At 33.5% G+C, this 15,970-nt stretch overlaps 1 protein-coding gene and 2 long non-coding RNA genes across 3 annotated transcripts; 2 read left to right on the forward strand and 1 right to left on the reverse strand.

The window, feature by feature from the left end:
• The first annotated feature begins 279 nt into the window (after positions 1-279).
• On the forward strand, positions 280-3,001 carry LOC146915570 (uncharacterized). Its single transcript, XR_015014650.1, has 5 exons — positions 280-656; positions 1,301-1,440; positions 2,092-2,153; positions 2,584-2,673; positions 2,753-3,001. It is a non-coding gene; the product is annotated as an uncharacterized LOC146915570 (long non-coding RNA).
• A 140-nt stretch (positions 3,002-3,141) lies between these two features.
• Positions 3,142-4,169, reverse strand: LOC146915571 (uncharacterized). Its single transcript, XR_015014651.1, has 2 exons — positions 3,966-4,169; positions 3,142-3,441 (listed from the first exon to the last, which is right to left on the reverse strand). It is a non-coding gene; the product is annotated as an uncharacterized LOC146915571 (long non-coding RNA).
• Positions 4,170-5,192: 1,023 nt separating this feature from the next.
• LOC146915572 (uncharacterized) lies at positions 5,193-6,002 on the forward strand. Its single transcript, XM_085721379.1, has one exon. It carries the CDS (start codon positions 5,193-5,195, stop codon positions 6,000-6,002), a length of 810 nt encoding a protein of 269 aa, XP_085577505.1.
• Positions 6,003-15,970: the final 9,968 nt, after the last annotated feature.

A 15,970-nucleotide genomic window follows, 5' to 3' on the forward strand; every position in this document is an offset into this window, starting at 1 on the left:
CATCATAATCAAAGTGATGTTAACGTCAAAAGTAAAATAAAATAAAAGTGATATGATATATATTTATGAGTATTATTTCTTCCTTCAAAAAAAAAAAGAGTATTATTTCTAGTGATGATCCCTCAAAAAAAATTATTTCTAGTGATGATTTCCTAAAAAAAAATTAATTATAGTGATGATGATATAATATAATATTATATTATAGTGATTCAACGATTCATCAAAGGGATACATAAATCCCATCAACACATAAATAACCCTTTTCCCTAAAAAAAGGCCAAATCAACGTGAAAAAAAAAAAAACCCATAAAAAAATCCCAAATCGATCTTCTGACCCAAATTGCCTTGACCCCAAATTTGCTATAACCTTAAATCTTCATACTCATCGAAATCGACCTTGATAATCATATTGAGTCTATTCGTCGTGTTCCTCAGATCTGTGTTCTCCATATCGTAATACCTCATATGATTGTTTGTGTTCATCAGATCCTTCGATGTATCACTGATTTTGCGTTCCTCAGATTGTTTGTGTTCTCTCTTCACACTTCAAACTGATTCTGGGTTCCCATAGTTCCTCATATCTTCGTTCCTCAATTGATTTGGCGTATCGATGTTGCGTATCGATCTTCCACAGTCGCTCAAACCGAGACAGAAGCGTGAGTTCCTCAGTTCTTCATTCCTCAAATCGATTTTGATTTTTCAGTCTTATGATATGCTTCATTTTTCTCTGCTTTCAATTTATAGTTCACTAATTATTGATATAGACTCTCTCATTGCTTTTGTATAGTACGAAGTAAATATCTCGTTTTTCTTTAATCTGATTTTTTTTTTTTGTATTGAAGTTTCATGATATTGAAGTTTTTGTTGTATTAAAGTTTTTACTTAATATATTTTTGCTCAAATTGTTTAATCTGGGAAGTTTGTTTATGGTTCATTTCATGATTTTTGTTTATGGCTAAATGAATTGTGTGATAATTCTTTCTCTCTTTCACCAAGGTTGTGGTTCTTGTAAGAGATTTACAGTGTATTGGAATTTCTTGACAATTTTTGGTGTTTTTTGTGATAACTGCAATTTGAATTTCGTTTTCATATACATTTCATTGGGTCTAGAGTTTCATGATTCAGTTAAGTTTTTCCCTAATTTTTATCAATGATTCATCAGTTTTGAATAATTTGAATTTAATTTATCAAACAATTTTCATATATACTTATATTGATACTTGTTCAATTTTGAATTGATTGAAGTTTTGAACTAAATTTGTGTATATTTTTTGTTTTTGTTTTGGAGTTGGTTGGAAAGTCTGCAAGGGACATCAAGAGATTGTGACAAAACCTATTGTGGCTGACACCCTCCAAGCCTCGCGCATAACAAGTTATCCCGGTGCATGGGCTTGAGTTGGTCACGGTGACGAACGACGATAGTGACGCCTTTAAGATCAAGTGAGTTTTTTTTCTTAGTGTCAATTAACTTATTTATTTGGTTATGTTATTGAGTATTCCTTTGAATTTCATTTCCGAGTCCACACTTCTTTGTATTGATTTTTTTGGAGAAGTTATGTTAGGAATTTCTATAATGAAAGGTTTGGGTCTGGAAGGTTTTTTTAACTATCTTGCTGGATGTTCTTGTTTGTATTTGGTGGATGCTATTTTAATTTATTACTACTGATGTCTTATGCTTTGGTTCTTTGATGACATCTTTAAAGTGGCGAGTCAACGGTTGAGGTGAGGGATATTTTGTGGGTCAGTGTGTTAAACACTTTATATTATATACTTGGTGGTGTATATACTTTGATGTGATTTTTTTCTCCCTTTTTTCTATTTTTTTGTTTAATTTTTATTTGTTTAGTGACGTTGGACTTCCAAATGATATTAATGTGTACTGTCAATTGAGAATGTTACTTTCCATCTTCATAATTGATGCTAAAGTAATTTTATGACCTTTTGTTGTGTGTTTCTTGTTTATTCTATTGATTTTAGAGTTGAGATGACAAGAAATATGCTATTGATCGATCCTTGAATAACATGTAAGTTCTAGGCGGCTAGGAATAGAGATAAGTGATTGAATGATGTTTTTTTTTTTGCTTCACCAAGAAATGGCAGGATCGAAAGGGAGGAAGTTTTGCTTAAGTGGAATGATCTCGCTGAGGATTATGGTAAGTTGTCATTAAATTAAATAGATAATATATAACAAATATGTGATGAAGTGATACATAAGTAAAAGATGGATGGATTGTCATTCATCTCAAAACTACTAAGTTATTAGAAGTTTGACATCTTTGAAATTGAAAGAGAATGCATCATTACTATACACAACTTCATTCTAAAAGTTTAGTGATATGAAGCTTGTTGGAGTATGATAATGTCTCTAGAAAACACGATATTAGTAGTTTTGGATTTCTTAGGACTTTAATCGAATCATTTTTACTACCATTTTTCTTTTAAAATATCAATATTAAGTTATACTATTATTTCATGATTTATTACTACTATCTCTTAGGATTTGATTTATCATTCAGTTCATGCCTTCGATTTGGAAATGTTATGTATCTTGTTCTATTAACTCTTTCGGTTAAACAAGTGTAGTTGAATTTAAAGAGGGTTGCTACTGCAACATATTGGTCGAGAATCAAGAGTTGTTATAGCGTCGACGCTTGTTAAGAGACACCCTTTCAAGTTGAGTTTCTGAACTTTCATTTTAAGTGATTTTGCTCCTTCTATTTACCACTAATTTTACTCTTTAAAATATGTGCAGCTACCATTGTCAAGTCTCAGCTGCATTAGTTTTTGGTGGGGTTCGCATTAGTGGGAAGGCTCATGTAATCCAACCTAAGATTCAAGTGTACAACTCAACATTTTTAACTTATATCCAAATATTCACCGGTGTAAACCTGGGAGCAATTATCCCTCCTTTTAGCATCCCTACTGTAATATTTCATCCATGATTATTGGCTGAGTTTAAGATTATTGGAATGAAGAATAATGTAATTGTTATTCGATATAATCTCCGCACTCCTTATCAAGCTCCTTTAAGAACAATGTTTTTTCAGATCTGGAATTTCACAAAATTGCTTTAAATGCATGACAATGCATCTTAGCAATCAAACAATAAAGCAAAGATTGTAAAAGGGTGAAATAAAAACATGAGTTTCAATATGGACTGGTATGTATATACTTGAAAAAATGTCAACAATGAGTTTAATAGGAGCCCTAGAGAACAACAACTTTTACAGAGGTGGACTATAGTCTTCCATAAATTACTTACCAGTCTATCTTTCCTTCAAAGTCCTTCTATATAAACCTTAAAATTCCTCTTCTTCATCTCGATATTTTGATTGACCATTCTACAACTGATTCCATTATGCACACCATGAAGCCGTTCTATTATGCACCAACCATTTCTCTAACAGATCATATAGGCCTTAGAGACCACACCTGCATAAACTGTATTTGTAATACATAAATCAATATTCACTTAATATGTTGACTTAAGCACACCTAAATCATCCTCATTTAAAAAAGTATACAAATTTTTTTCGGTTCATGAGGCTTTTACACTCTCGGTAAAATAGAACAACATTGAAAATAAAACCTAATTAAAGATGATAAAAGGTGAACCAAACTTAATCAAGAGTCATTTATTGTAAAATCTAATTACGTAAGGCTTCTTATTTCTTCTCTTCATGCATGTAGCATCACAATCAACATCAAAACTAGAAATCAAAGACATACACATTTTTTTTCTAGTCATATTAAACCTAAAAAAATCATCATCCTACAACCTATCAAATATTTTTTTTACTTTCCAAATGAACTCATGGTTTTAAAAAAGGGTATGGAATCACAATATATAATATTAATATGTTTTCATTCCACTGCATCTACAAACAATACAAAGGAGCTTAATCAAATCAACAAAATGAAAATAAGGTTATAAGGAAAATAAAAAAAAAGTTTAGAAAACCAACCTAATGACAAGATTTGTCACTGAGTTATTGTTAAGATGAATTGAAATCGATTGAAATGAAATAGCATGCATTGCTTTTTATTGCGGTGTCACAACATAAGCCATTGGATAAGTGAGGGAGGGAGAGAGAGAGAGAGAGAGAGAGAGAGATAGAGAGAGAGAGAGAGAGAGAGAGAGAGTAGAGCGAGAGTGATTTTATTTTGGATTGAAAGAGTGATTTTATTTTGGATTGAAAGTGTAAGACACCGAGACTATAAATATATAGTAGGGGAAGAGGGTCAAAACATTGTATCTTTTCGGTTTAAAACAAATGGAAATTTTTGAGGAAGGAAAGATATAATTTTTTATAATGTTTTTATTTTTTAAAATTTATACTAAAATAAAATACTTACCCACTTCCTTATAAACCGTATAATAAATATAGAATTTTTTTATAATAATAACATGTTGATTTTTTTCCAAATATAATGAGTAATTATTACAAATTTTAAATTAGTATTGTTCCTTATATATAAAGTATGCAAAGCATGTTATCTAGGGATCCACGAGCAGAAGGCATAATGGGTGCACTTTGAAACCTTCCGATGGACGACACATCAGGTGTACCATCTTCTGGTATTGGACTAACAGGTGCTATTTGTTTGTTTTCGATAACAGTATTTGGATTTTGATGCCTAACAATTTATATCCTCTTTCGCTGACAGAATAAGGTTCCATTACCAATCTTTCTGAGTCGTAATTAGGTAACTTTCAATGTTCTCAATCAATAGTTTTTAATACCAATGTCATCAATTTGTTCGGTTTTGTCAATTTTCCATATATGCCTCTAAACTGTTCGATGAATTGTCTCTTTGAAGTTTCCTCATTTTCCATATATGCCTCTAAACTGTTCGATGAATTGTCTTCTTTGAAGTTTCCTCATTTTCAATTTTGTTTGTCAGTTTATCTATAATATTGAGTTCTCTCCTAAGGTCCCTTCCTAATTCTGTCCTTTAGTGGGAGTCAGGTTGTTTCGATTGATTGTCCTCAATCTAATCGATTTTGTTTCAGTGACTGTAAATTGGTTTTTCAATTGGCTTTGTTGTGCTTTGTGCAATTGAACCTTATTCCGTTGATACTAGTACAAGATTTGCTTGAGTATATTTATTGTCATGTCTGTTAAGAATAATCTTGTGTTTGAGGAAAATGATGCAACACCGGGACCTAAACTTCAGCCCATCCATAAGTCATGAAAATTATCAGTTGGAATTGTAGGGGTGTAGGCAGCCCGCATACAGTTCCTAGGTTGAAGTACATAGTACGAGTTTATAAACCAGATATCCTCTACTTATGTGAGACTATCACAACTTCTAATAAAACAGAGGAATTAAGATATGCTCTCGGGTTTGATTTTTGTTTTACTGTTAACCGACAAGGTCGTAGTGGAGGTCTTGTGTTATTTTGGAAATCTACAGTTAATTGTTCCATTACAAGTTACTCAAATAATCATATAGATGCTGAAGTGGTGGATATCATTAAAGGAAAATGGCGTTTAACTGGTTATTATGGTTTTCCAGAAAATAGAAGAAGGAAAGATGCTTGGCAATTTTTACGACAACTGTCAAATACCTCTAGCTTGCCTTGGTGCATTTTGGGTGATTTTAATGACATTCTTTCGCCAAATGAAAAGAAAGGAAGGAATGAGAGGGCTAACTGGTTAATAAGTGGTTTTCGTAGAGCTGTGCAAGATGCGGGCCTTGTAGATGTTCATATGGAAGGGTATGCTTATACTTGGTTCAAAAGCCTTGGTACTGATGCTTGGAGCAATCTCTTCCCAAATGCAATTTTAGAAAACCTGCCTGCGCCATCTTCAGATCACTATCCCATTATGTTGCTTTGCGAACCAGGTATAAGAGGCAGAAGAATGCAATCACGATTCAAATTCGAGAATGCTTGGCTCCTTGATCCTGATTTCAGCAATTATGTTAAAGAAAAATGGAGTGGTTATGGTGCTCAACCAATTGGTGATAAGTTGGATATGTGTGCAATGGATCTCTAGAGTTGGAATAGAAATCATTTTCAACAATTCCGACGAGACATTGATGATTGTCGTAAGAAACTTGATGTCATGCGGGGTCAAGTGGATTGTGACAATATCAATTCTTTTAATTCTCTCAAGAATCGAATGAATCAACTTCTTGTGCAAGAAGATGCTTTTTGGCGTCAACGCGCTAAAACACATTGGCTACGAGACGGAGACCTCAATACTAAATTCTTTCATGCTGCAGCCTCCTCAAGGAGGAAAGTGAACCGTATTACTTCTCTCATTGATGTCAACAATAATCGCGTCTCTGATGAAGACAAACTTTGTGAGGTTGCACGTGATTACTTTGTTGATCTATTTCAAGCTCAAAACAGCGACATTCAACCGGTTATTGATGTCATTCATGAATCTATATCTTTGGAAGACAACACTTTGTTGACATCACCTTTTGTGATAGATGAATTCAAAGAGGCCATTTTTTCTATGAAGCCGGATAAATGTCCAGGACCAGATGGATTCAATCCTGGTTTTTTTCAGAAATTTTGGGGAAGTTGTGGAGAAGAAATTTTTCTCAATGTTGTGAGTGGCTTTCGACAGGTACCTTTCCCTCTAACCTGAATATGACTAATATTGTTCTTATCCCAAAAGGAGACTCCCAAGTCTCAATGAAGGATTGGAGGCCTATTGCTTTGTGTAATGTGATTTATAAGATTGTTGCTAAAGTTTTAGCAAACAGGTTGAAATTAGTATTGGATAAATGCATCTTAGATAGTCAATCAGCCTTTGTGCCTGGGAGGTCTATCTTAGATAATGCCATGGCTGCTATTGAAATAATTCACTACATGAAATCAAAGGTTAAAGGTAAGAAAGGGGATGTTGCTTTAAAACTTGATATTAGCAAAGCTTATGACATGATTGATTGGAGTTACCTTCGAGGGGTTATGACAAAAATGGGGTTTTCTGATCAATGGGTTAAATGGATTATGATGTGTGTTGAAACAGTGGATTACTCTGTGCTTGTTAATGGTAATGTCACAAGTCAAATCATCCCAGGAAGAGGTTTGAGACAAGGAGACCCATTATCCCCATATTTGTTTATTATTTGTGCTGAAGGTCTTTCTGCTCTTATTCGAAAAGCTGAAGCGAGGGGTGAAATCAATGGTGTCAAAATTTGTAATAATGCTCCAATTATATCTCACCTCTTATTTGCTGATGATTGTTTCCTCTTTTTTAGAGCCAATGTGGACCAAGCAAGTAAAATGCGAGCCATTTTATCTACCTATGAGAGAGCTTCTGGTCAGGCAGTGAACCTCCAAAAATCAGAGATTTTTTGTAGTAGAAATGTTCTAACTACAGATCATAATAATATTGCAAACATTTTGGGTGTACAGGCTGTTTTAGGTACTGGCAAATATTTGGGGCTCCCTTCAATGATAGGCAGGAGCAAAAAATCCACTTTCAGCTTTATTAAAGATAGAATCTGGAAGAAGATAAATTCATGGAGTAGTAAAAGTGTTTCAAAAGCCGGTCGTGAAGTTCTCATCAAATCCGTGCTTCAATCTATCCCTACCTACTTTATGAGTTTGTTCACTCTCCCTGTCTCTCTTTGTGATGAAATTGAAAGAATGATGAATTCCTTTTGGTGGGGCCATTCGGGAGGTCAAAGTAGAGGTATTAACTGGCTTTCTTGGGATAAATTGTCTATGCACAAGAATGATGGAGGTATGAGTTTCAAAAATCTACCTACCTTTAATCTAGCTATGTTAGGAAAACAGGGCTGGAGACTTATGACAAATCCTGATTCTTTGGTAGCTAGACTTTACAAGGCAAAATATTATCCCAGGTGCAATTTCTTTGAGTCGACTTTAGGACATAAGCCTAGCTTTGTATGGCGAAGCATATGTAACTCTAAATTTATTCTCAAAGCTGGAAGCAGATGGAGGATAGGCGATGGTGATGATATCTCAGTTTGGTATAACAAGTGGATTGCAAATGATATTACACTTATCCCACATGCTGATGGAGATTTCCCTCTAGCTGATCTAAGAGTCTCAGATTGCATGCTACATGACCGCAAGGAATGGAATTTACCTTTCCTGCAGTCAATTTTCGATCACCAGGTGGTTGAACATATAGTGAAGACACCGCTCTACCCATCAGTGACAGAAGATCGACTCATCTGGAAAAAAGAAAATCATGGCGAATACTCTGTTCGTAGTGCATACCGTTTTTGTGTGCAAGAATTACTTGATACATCCCATTTCAAGGTACAAGGCTCTTGGAATCTAATTTGGAAGCTCAAGATTCCTCCAAAGGTAAAAAATTTTATTTGGAGAATTTGTAGGAATTGCTTACCAACTCGTGTACGTCTAAATGATAAAGGAGTCACATGCCCTATGAATTGTACACTGTGTACGGTGAGCAATGAGGATACACTTCATTTATTTTTTCAATGTCCAAGCAGCTTAAATGTTTGGAGTATGCTTCCTTTCTTTTCATCTATTTCTATTTTGCTACAACAAGATCTGGATAGCAAGAATATTATCTTCAAAGCATTACAGGATTTATCTAAGGATGATGCAGATTTATTTTGTTGTGTGTTGTGGAGTATATGGAAACAAAGAAACAATAGAGTGTGGAATGAGGTAATTGATGCTCCAGTTTATGTTGTCGAGAGAGCAAAAGTTTTGCTTCATGATTGGCAAGATGCACGTAGGATTTGTAATACATCTTGTTCACATCTACGACAAGAAGGAACTGTGAAATGGATCAAACCAGCTGAAGGAAGATTTAAGTGCAATATTGATGCTTCTTTCTCCCAACTTTCTAATAGAGTGGGAATAGGAGTTTGTATAAGGGATGATACAGGCACTTTTGTTTTGGCAAAAACTGAATGGTTTACTCCAGTCTGTGAGGTACACGTCGGCGAAGCTCTTGGACTATTATCAGCTTTAGAATGGGTTCATCACTTACAATTAGGACCTATCGATTTTGAGCTTGATGCTAAAAAAGTGGTGGATAGTTTTTCATCTGCACATCAGGATGTTACAGAATTTGGGATGATTATTCACAATTGTAAAACTATCTTTGAACAGTACTATGTCAACTCTAGTGTTGAGTTTGTGAGGAGACAAGCAAATGAGGCAGCCCATAGATTAGCTAAGGCGGCCACATCCTCAGCTAGTTTCCAAATTTTGGTAGAAATACCAGATTGTATTGAACACATTTTAAGTAATGAAATGATATAAGTTTCTTTCCTTCAAAAAAAAAAAAGTATGCAAAATATAACGAGATACAATAGTTGAAGGGTATCAGATGTATTCAAGATGGATAAGACACCAATAGAGATAAAAAAAAACAATTAATATTAGGTATTCCTGGAAAAGGACCAAGGTACCTGATATTTGTAACTCATTCTGGTGCTCCTAGTGCTTGAGGGACTTTCTGGTTAAGTTAATATATTGCATTTTTATTTGTTTTTTTTTAAATAAAGGGACCAAAATTAGACAAAAAAAACTTACAAAACTAAACCTTAACTCTCAGTGTTCAAAATAAAAGTCAGAGACAACTGGAAGTGTTAGGGTTCGAACTCCGAGCATGACATGTGGCCTAACACTTTTAGTCTTTTTGTCGGTTGAGCTAGGAATTGTCAATAAAATTAATGGATATTTTAATGGAAGGAGAGAGGAAAAAAGTTAGACTAACTAAATAATATAATATAACATTTTGTAGCAACTCATAAAAATGTATTGATTATTAAATTTCTTATTTTTAGGATATAATAAATATCTTATTAAATTTTTCATAATAAATTTTGTATTTATATAATATTATTTTAAGTATGTTATTATTATTAGCATTAAGAGTTTCCGTTTAATTATTATTTAATGCTTCATCCGGGTAAAGTCCTAAGAAAGAGTTAAATGTATCTGATCTGAATTTTGACCAAGAATTTCCTTTTATTTCTTATATAATACTTTAGTCTTAGTTATAAGGAAAAGTCAATTGTATTTGATCAAAGTATTGACGAAATACGTTTGATTTTTTTGGCTTATATTTCAAATTGAGGGTGTTTTACAATTATTACAAAAATTTGAGAAATCCGTTTTTTTTAAGAGTTTTTATTTTTATTTTTTGCTTACTACATTATCGTTGCAAAGTTTCCATAGTTGTTTAGCGACAAAAGGTTAATATCTAAAACTTGTTTACATTCAATAGTCATAATATTATGTAAAATTTTTAGTTCATTTAAAAACTTATATGCATTCAATTGAGGGGATATTTATTATTATTAAAAAAATTGTTAGAAATCCAAATTTTTAAGAGATTAATTTGTTTTTTTTTCCGGTTATCACCTTATCGAAACAAAGTTTTCACTGCCACTTCAGTCTCATGTTTTCAAAGTCTATGGTTCATTTACATGTAATTATTATAGTTCTTGGTTTAATATATTATGAACCTGGTCCAATTGATGAGTGGTATGTATGGCTTACATTATTAAAGAACGTATTTTATTGAGTAAATGGTCACTTTGGTCCCTAATTCTTCACCTCGCTTGCACAAAGGTCTCTGACTCAGGATTAAATACAAAGTAGTCCCTGAATGTGCACTTCCGTTATCACTTTAGTCCATGACATTAATAATTATGTTAACTTATGACGTGACAAGTATTTTATGTTGACAAGGGGTATGAGGTGTCACAAGAACTAAAGTGAAAGTAGAAAATTGTCACTTTGGTCTCTGAATTGAAAATCAAAACCCTGAACAAAAAATTATTATCCCCAAACTCGTCCCAACGAAGTGTTGCTCTTCGTCAAGAACTAGGTCATCTTCTTCCATGAAGTTATTTTGTGGTTACGGGAGACTTGTTGTTTTGGTCCCTGACTATGCATACTTACTATCATTTAGGTCCCTGATAGTAAACACTTACTGTCACAAAGGTCACTGACAACAAACACTTACTATAAGTTAGCTTCTAGAATACATATTCAACTAAACATCAATTGATTATTTACAAATATTTCCTAGTATATTTAGACGAGCATGTGCATTTCTGCAGTATGATTGTATAACAGAAACTTAAGCCAGTTGATTTAGTATTTTTTTTATATTAGCTATTATAATAATCACTGATATAACACCAAACCTGTTATGTGAATTGTTACCTAATATTAATATTTAGCGTTTGCAGTTACAATTTTAGGCATATTGTGTGTTCATGAAATAGCAGACTCGAACAAGAAAGGGAAGAAGGAAAGGTATAGATAGTGCAGTTCATGTTAGACAAACCAAGACAAATATGTTTCCTATCAAAAACTTGACTTAGCCATAACAAGATCTAAGATATATCTTTAGTAATTAGAAGGTACCTTGTCTTTGAAAATTACTTTTGTTTTCAATTTCAGAAAACAAAGGTAATTTTAATTTGAAGAGTCAAGTTACCATTCATTGATAAGAATGGCAAGATATATCTAAGAGCTAGTTATCTCCAAGTCAATTCATTGATAGGAAGCATATTGACTCTGGTTCTTTAAGCAAGAGCTGCATTATAAAAACCAAACTTTGCGTTGAAATGTGGACCGTTTGATCTTGATATGACGGTTTGGATGTGTAGTCCCACACCCCTCACACAATTTGTATTAAAAAAAAGTTTCCTAAAGTAGGCTTATAAGAGGTAGCATCAATCAACTATTATGAAGCCATTAACAGTAATGCAATTAATGCAAGACTAAGTAACACCTATCCTAAGCTTCATATGAGAATTAGAAGCCCAATCAGATAAGTGATACTTACCAAACAAACTTGAACAGGTAGGTCCAATATCGTACTCTAGTATTTTTAAGAGGTACTTTTGTACTATCACCGTACTTCTTGGCTTGAATCTTTCACCTATGTCGGATTCTTTAGTATGGCTTTGACCAAAAGCGATAATATATTACTAAGAGTGTTAATAAGTGAACTACAATCAAAGGTGTCTGTTCTGTGGATCCAAATTTTGAACCAGGAGAGGCTGAAACAAGAAGGGGAAGAAGGAATGATATAGATAGTGCAGTTCTTGCTAAATTAACCAATGTCAATATGCTTCCTATAAATGAATTAACTTAGATAGGACAAGATATTAGATATATCAAGACATTCTTATCAATGACCGGTAACCTTGAGTCTTGAGAAGGTACCTTTGTCTTTGAAAATTACCTTTGTAAATTATTAACCATTGCTGGCATAAACATTCTATATTTGAGTCTGTAAATCTATTCTTCCTGAAACATACTGATGAGTAAAACCGCAAGTGCACGGTTCTACCGAAGTAGTAAAAAGAGAGTATCGTTCCAACAGGGAGTTGTTAAATTCAATTAAATTTCCCACAATATGAAAAGAAAAAATTATTAACCATTGCTGGCATAAACATTAAAAGAAATGATATTTGAACATCCATTTTATGACAACTTTTCTGACAACTTTCTGTCTCATACTCACATTATTTTTTACTTTATCTCTCTATTGCTTTGGTTTTCGTGCAAATACCTACTTTTTCTTTGTAAATTAACTACTAAATCCAATAAAATAAACTGAAAAACATGCTAAGAATAACATAAGATGACCTGTCATCTGCAGTACATCAATGTTTAGTAGGAATCCTTAGGTTGATAATCTAACTTCAAGTTATTTTGTTAGCCTACTTTCCAAAATATATCCACCTTTAACCTAAGCCATGTTACGACCCTGAAAGTCCTGAAAGAGTGTTTATAATTTGATCTTAACTGTCTATTTAGAGTTGTCTCGAATTTACAACAAGGTACTTTCATGTGACGACTGGAGTGGGAAATGTCGTAACAAGCCCTATTGCCGTTAGGTGATACATACGTGTATCATGGAAAAGAGTGTGGTTAAGTGTATGAGCTATCTTCTCCAAGTCTGTCCCGCTTGAATGTAACGAGGTAAGAAAGCCAATGTTGTCAATGTGATGAATGATGATCTGAGCAACTCATTTGAAAGGTATGTTTTTCCTGAAAAAATGCAGAGAATAAAATACATTTTTCTTTTGTTACTTGAGGACAAGCAACAATTTAAGTTTGGGGTTGTGATGACAGGTCATCTTACGTTATTAGCATGTTTTTCAGTCATTTTCAGTAGGTTTTACATCCAGATTAGAGGAGTATTAGAGAAATTGCTTATGATTTCGGGACATTTGTAATGTTTTCTATATTTGAGTCTATAAATCTATTCTTCCTGAAACATACTGATGAGTAAAACCGCAAGTGCACGGTTCTACCGAAGTAGTAAAAAGAGAGTATCGTTCCAACAGGGAGTTGTTCAATTCAATTAATTTTTTTTGATGATTAGAAGAAAGTTTAGTTGTAAAGATTGAATTTTCAACGGTTTAAAAAGAATAATAAAAAGCGCATTGGGATTATTGGTTCATCTTGATGATGAAACCTTCACAACACAAACCTAAACCTTAACTTTATTGAGTGTGTTCCTCTAGCAACCACGCCTATTCTCATGGTTGATTGCTATTAGAATCCTTGAAGAACGAAACTTTATGTGTCTCAAGGTTTGCTAGACTATTCTCATGTTTCGCAATCCTTGTCTAATTTCACTTGTTCCAATATCAAAACTCCAATGTCACTTTATGAATTGATATTTGTGATGATGAATTAACAAACACTAACCCTCCGCTGTCGCTTTATGAGTTTGGTATTCGTTAATTCATTATAAAAACAGTGAAATTAGATTTGAAAGTAGATTTATACAAAATTAGGGTTTATGGCTTGGTTTGATTTGGATTACGTCATTAGACTTATCCAACAATCCCAAGACAAGAAGAGTCTACTCACTCACGTTCATTGTAGACATAGAGAAGAAGAAGAAGAAGAAGAACATAAAATAAAATAAAGATGAAATTTTATTCAAAGAAACAATTGTCACTTATTATTTCAGAGAACAAAAGATGAATTTTTGTGATAGCTAGATACTCTATTTATAGTTTACAATGACTTAAGCCCTAAGAAATATATCACTAGAATGTTCCAAAAGAAACCACTCTCTTTTAGGCCAGAAGTAAACTAATAGGTAGCTTGTCCATGAAGCAAAAAGCAGCAAAAGGAATCCTGAAGGCTGGCACAACCGTTTGGCTGGTGGCACGGGGCGGGCTAAGTCTTTGACTTGGGGGATGTCATATTTTTGTATCGAATCTTCGTATTTTCAACCCGAATTAGCTCTAAATCCCTTTCTTTTGATCCAAGACTCAATCTTTAGAATATTTGTTCTTGAAATTAAATAACTTGCAACTGAAGTAAAATAATTCAAAAAAGGAAATAAGATTAAATAAAACGAACTCAAATATAAATTAAACGGACTCAAATATTATATTAAAAACACTAATTATTGACTCATCAAACTCCCCCACACTTGAATCTTTGCTTGTCCTCAAGCAAAAGGCAAAAACATAGTTGCTTAAAACAAGATTAACATATGACAATACAATTAAAAACTTATGTCTCCACTAAGGTTTCATTTCAAGTGTACACTAATCACAGCCTCAAGCATTCCTTGTGAACCTATTCAACCCAACAAGTTTCAAGTGAGGGTGTGTGAAGTCCAGTCCTTTTCTTGCTCCTGTATAAGATAGATATTATGAGAAAACAGGTTCTAACCTTAGCACTAAACCAACCGAGAAAAGTTCTTTCTTCATTTCATATAAGAGAGATGGGAATATTTATTTTTATGGCATATTTATTTTTAATATTCGGGGAGTGGGGTAGACGCTAGAGGTTACCCTCGATACACCATTGCATCTGAACATGTTTTGGCTGTAAGGGTATCATCCTCGTTTTAAAGAAAGCAATTATTTGCTTTATTCGCTTTTGGTAAATTTTTTAGATGCCATTAGAAGGGTTACAGAAGTTACTTTTTTTTGTCAAGGAAAACACCACCTTCGTGTGGGAAGACAGTGAGGGAGTATCCTTTCCCCCCCCATATTCAGTGATGTCCCCTTTATAGATATATTTGCTTCCGCCCTCTTTAAATTTGATTATTATTTCCCACACTAACTTATACTACTTTTACTCTGAAAACTTTAAAGGGTTAATTTACCACTAAAATTAGAACGTGCTCCTTAAAATACCTACTCATACACTTGCTCAAAGGCTGCAACTATGTGCTTTTCTCATTGGAGAATTTTCACAATAAAACAAGACGTGGGTATAGTAAGAACACTTAAAACACAAGAAATCACTTTCATGTACAAGAAACAAACATTTTAGCAAAGACAACAAAAATTTATGTCATAATTTATAATAAAAAGAAGCCGCTTAATCATGCCCTTCGCAACAAAACATAACAAAAGAATTAAAGTTCAAGGGAGTTTGGAAACACTAAGACACTTAATTAAAATAAGACAAGATGCATTATTTGGTTCCCCCCCCCCCCCCCCCCCCCCCCACACACACTTTATTGTCTCATGGTTTTCAAGATTATTCTCATGTTTCACAATCCTTGTATTATTTCACTTGTTCCAATATCAAAACTTCTTCTTTCGATGCTTTGCGATGATATTTGTGATGAATTAACAAGTACTAACCCTCCGTTGTCACATTATGAGTTTGATACTTGTTGATTCATTATAATAACGGTGAAATTAGATTAGAAAATAGATTTACATAAAATTAGGATTTGAGGCTTGGTTTGATAGGGATTACGTCATTAGACTCATCCAACAATCCAAAGACAAGAAGAGTCTACTCACACATGTTCATTGTAGACATAGAGGAGGAGGAGGAGGAGGAGGAGGAGGAGGAGGAGAAGAAGAAGAAGAAGAAGAAGAAGAAGAAGAAGAAGAAGAAGAAGAAGAAGAAGAAGAAGAAGAAGAAGAAGAAAAGAGAATAAAGGAATATGAAAGCTCACAATTTATTAAGGTCCATAAGGTGGACATTGGAGGTGAAGGTTTTGCATCATGTTTCAGAGCATTGGGTTATTTTCTT

The sequence above is a fragment of the Medicago sativa genome, chromosome 6 (assembly GCF_051527215.1).
Source record: "Medicago sativa cultivar Bolivia chromosome 6, Bolivia_mono, whole genome shotgun sequence".
Classification (NCBI taxonomy): Eukaryota; Viridiplantae; Streptophyta; class Magnoliopsida; order Fabales; family Fabaceae; genus Medicago; species Medicago sativa.

Bases quoted from the DNA above. Each gene is read 5' to 3' on its own strand.
- LOC146915572 (XM_085721379.1), top strand. From the start codon at position 5,193: ATGAAAATTATCAGTTGGAATTGTAGGGGTGTAGGCAGCCCGCATACA.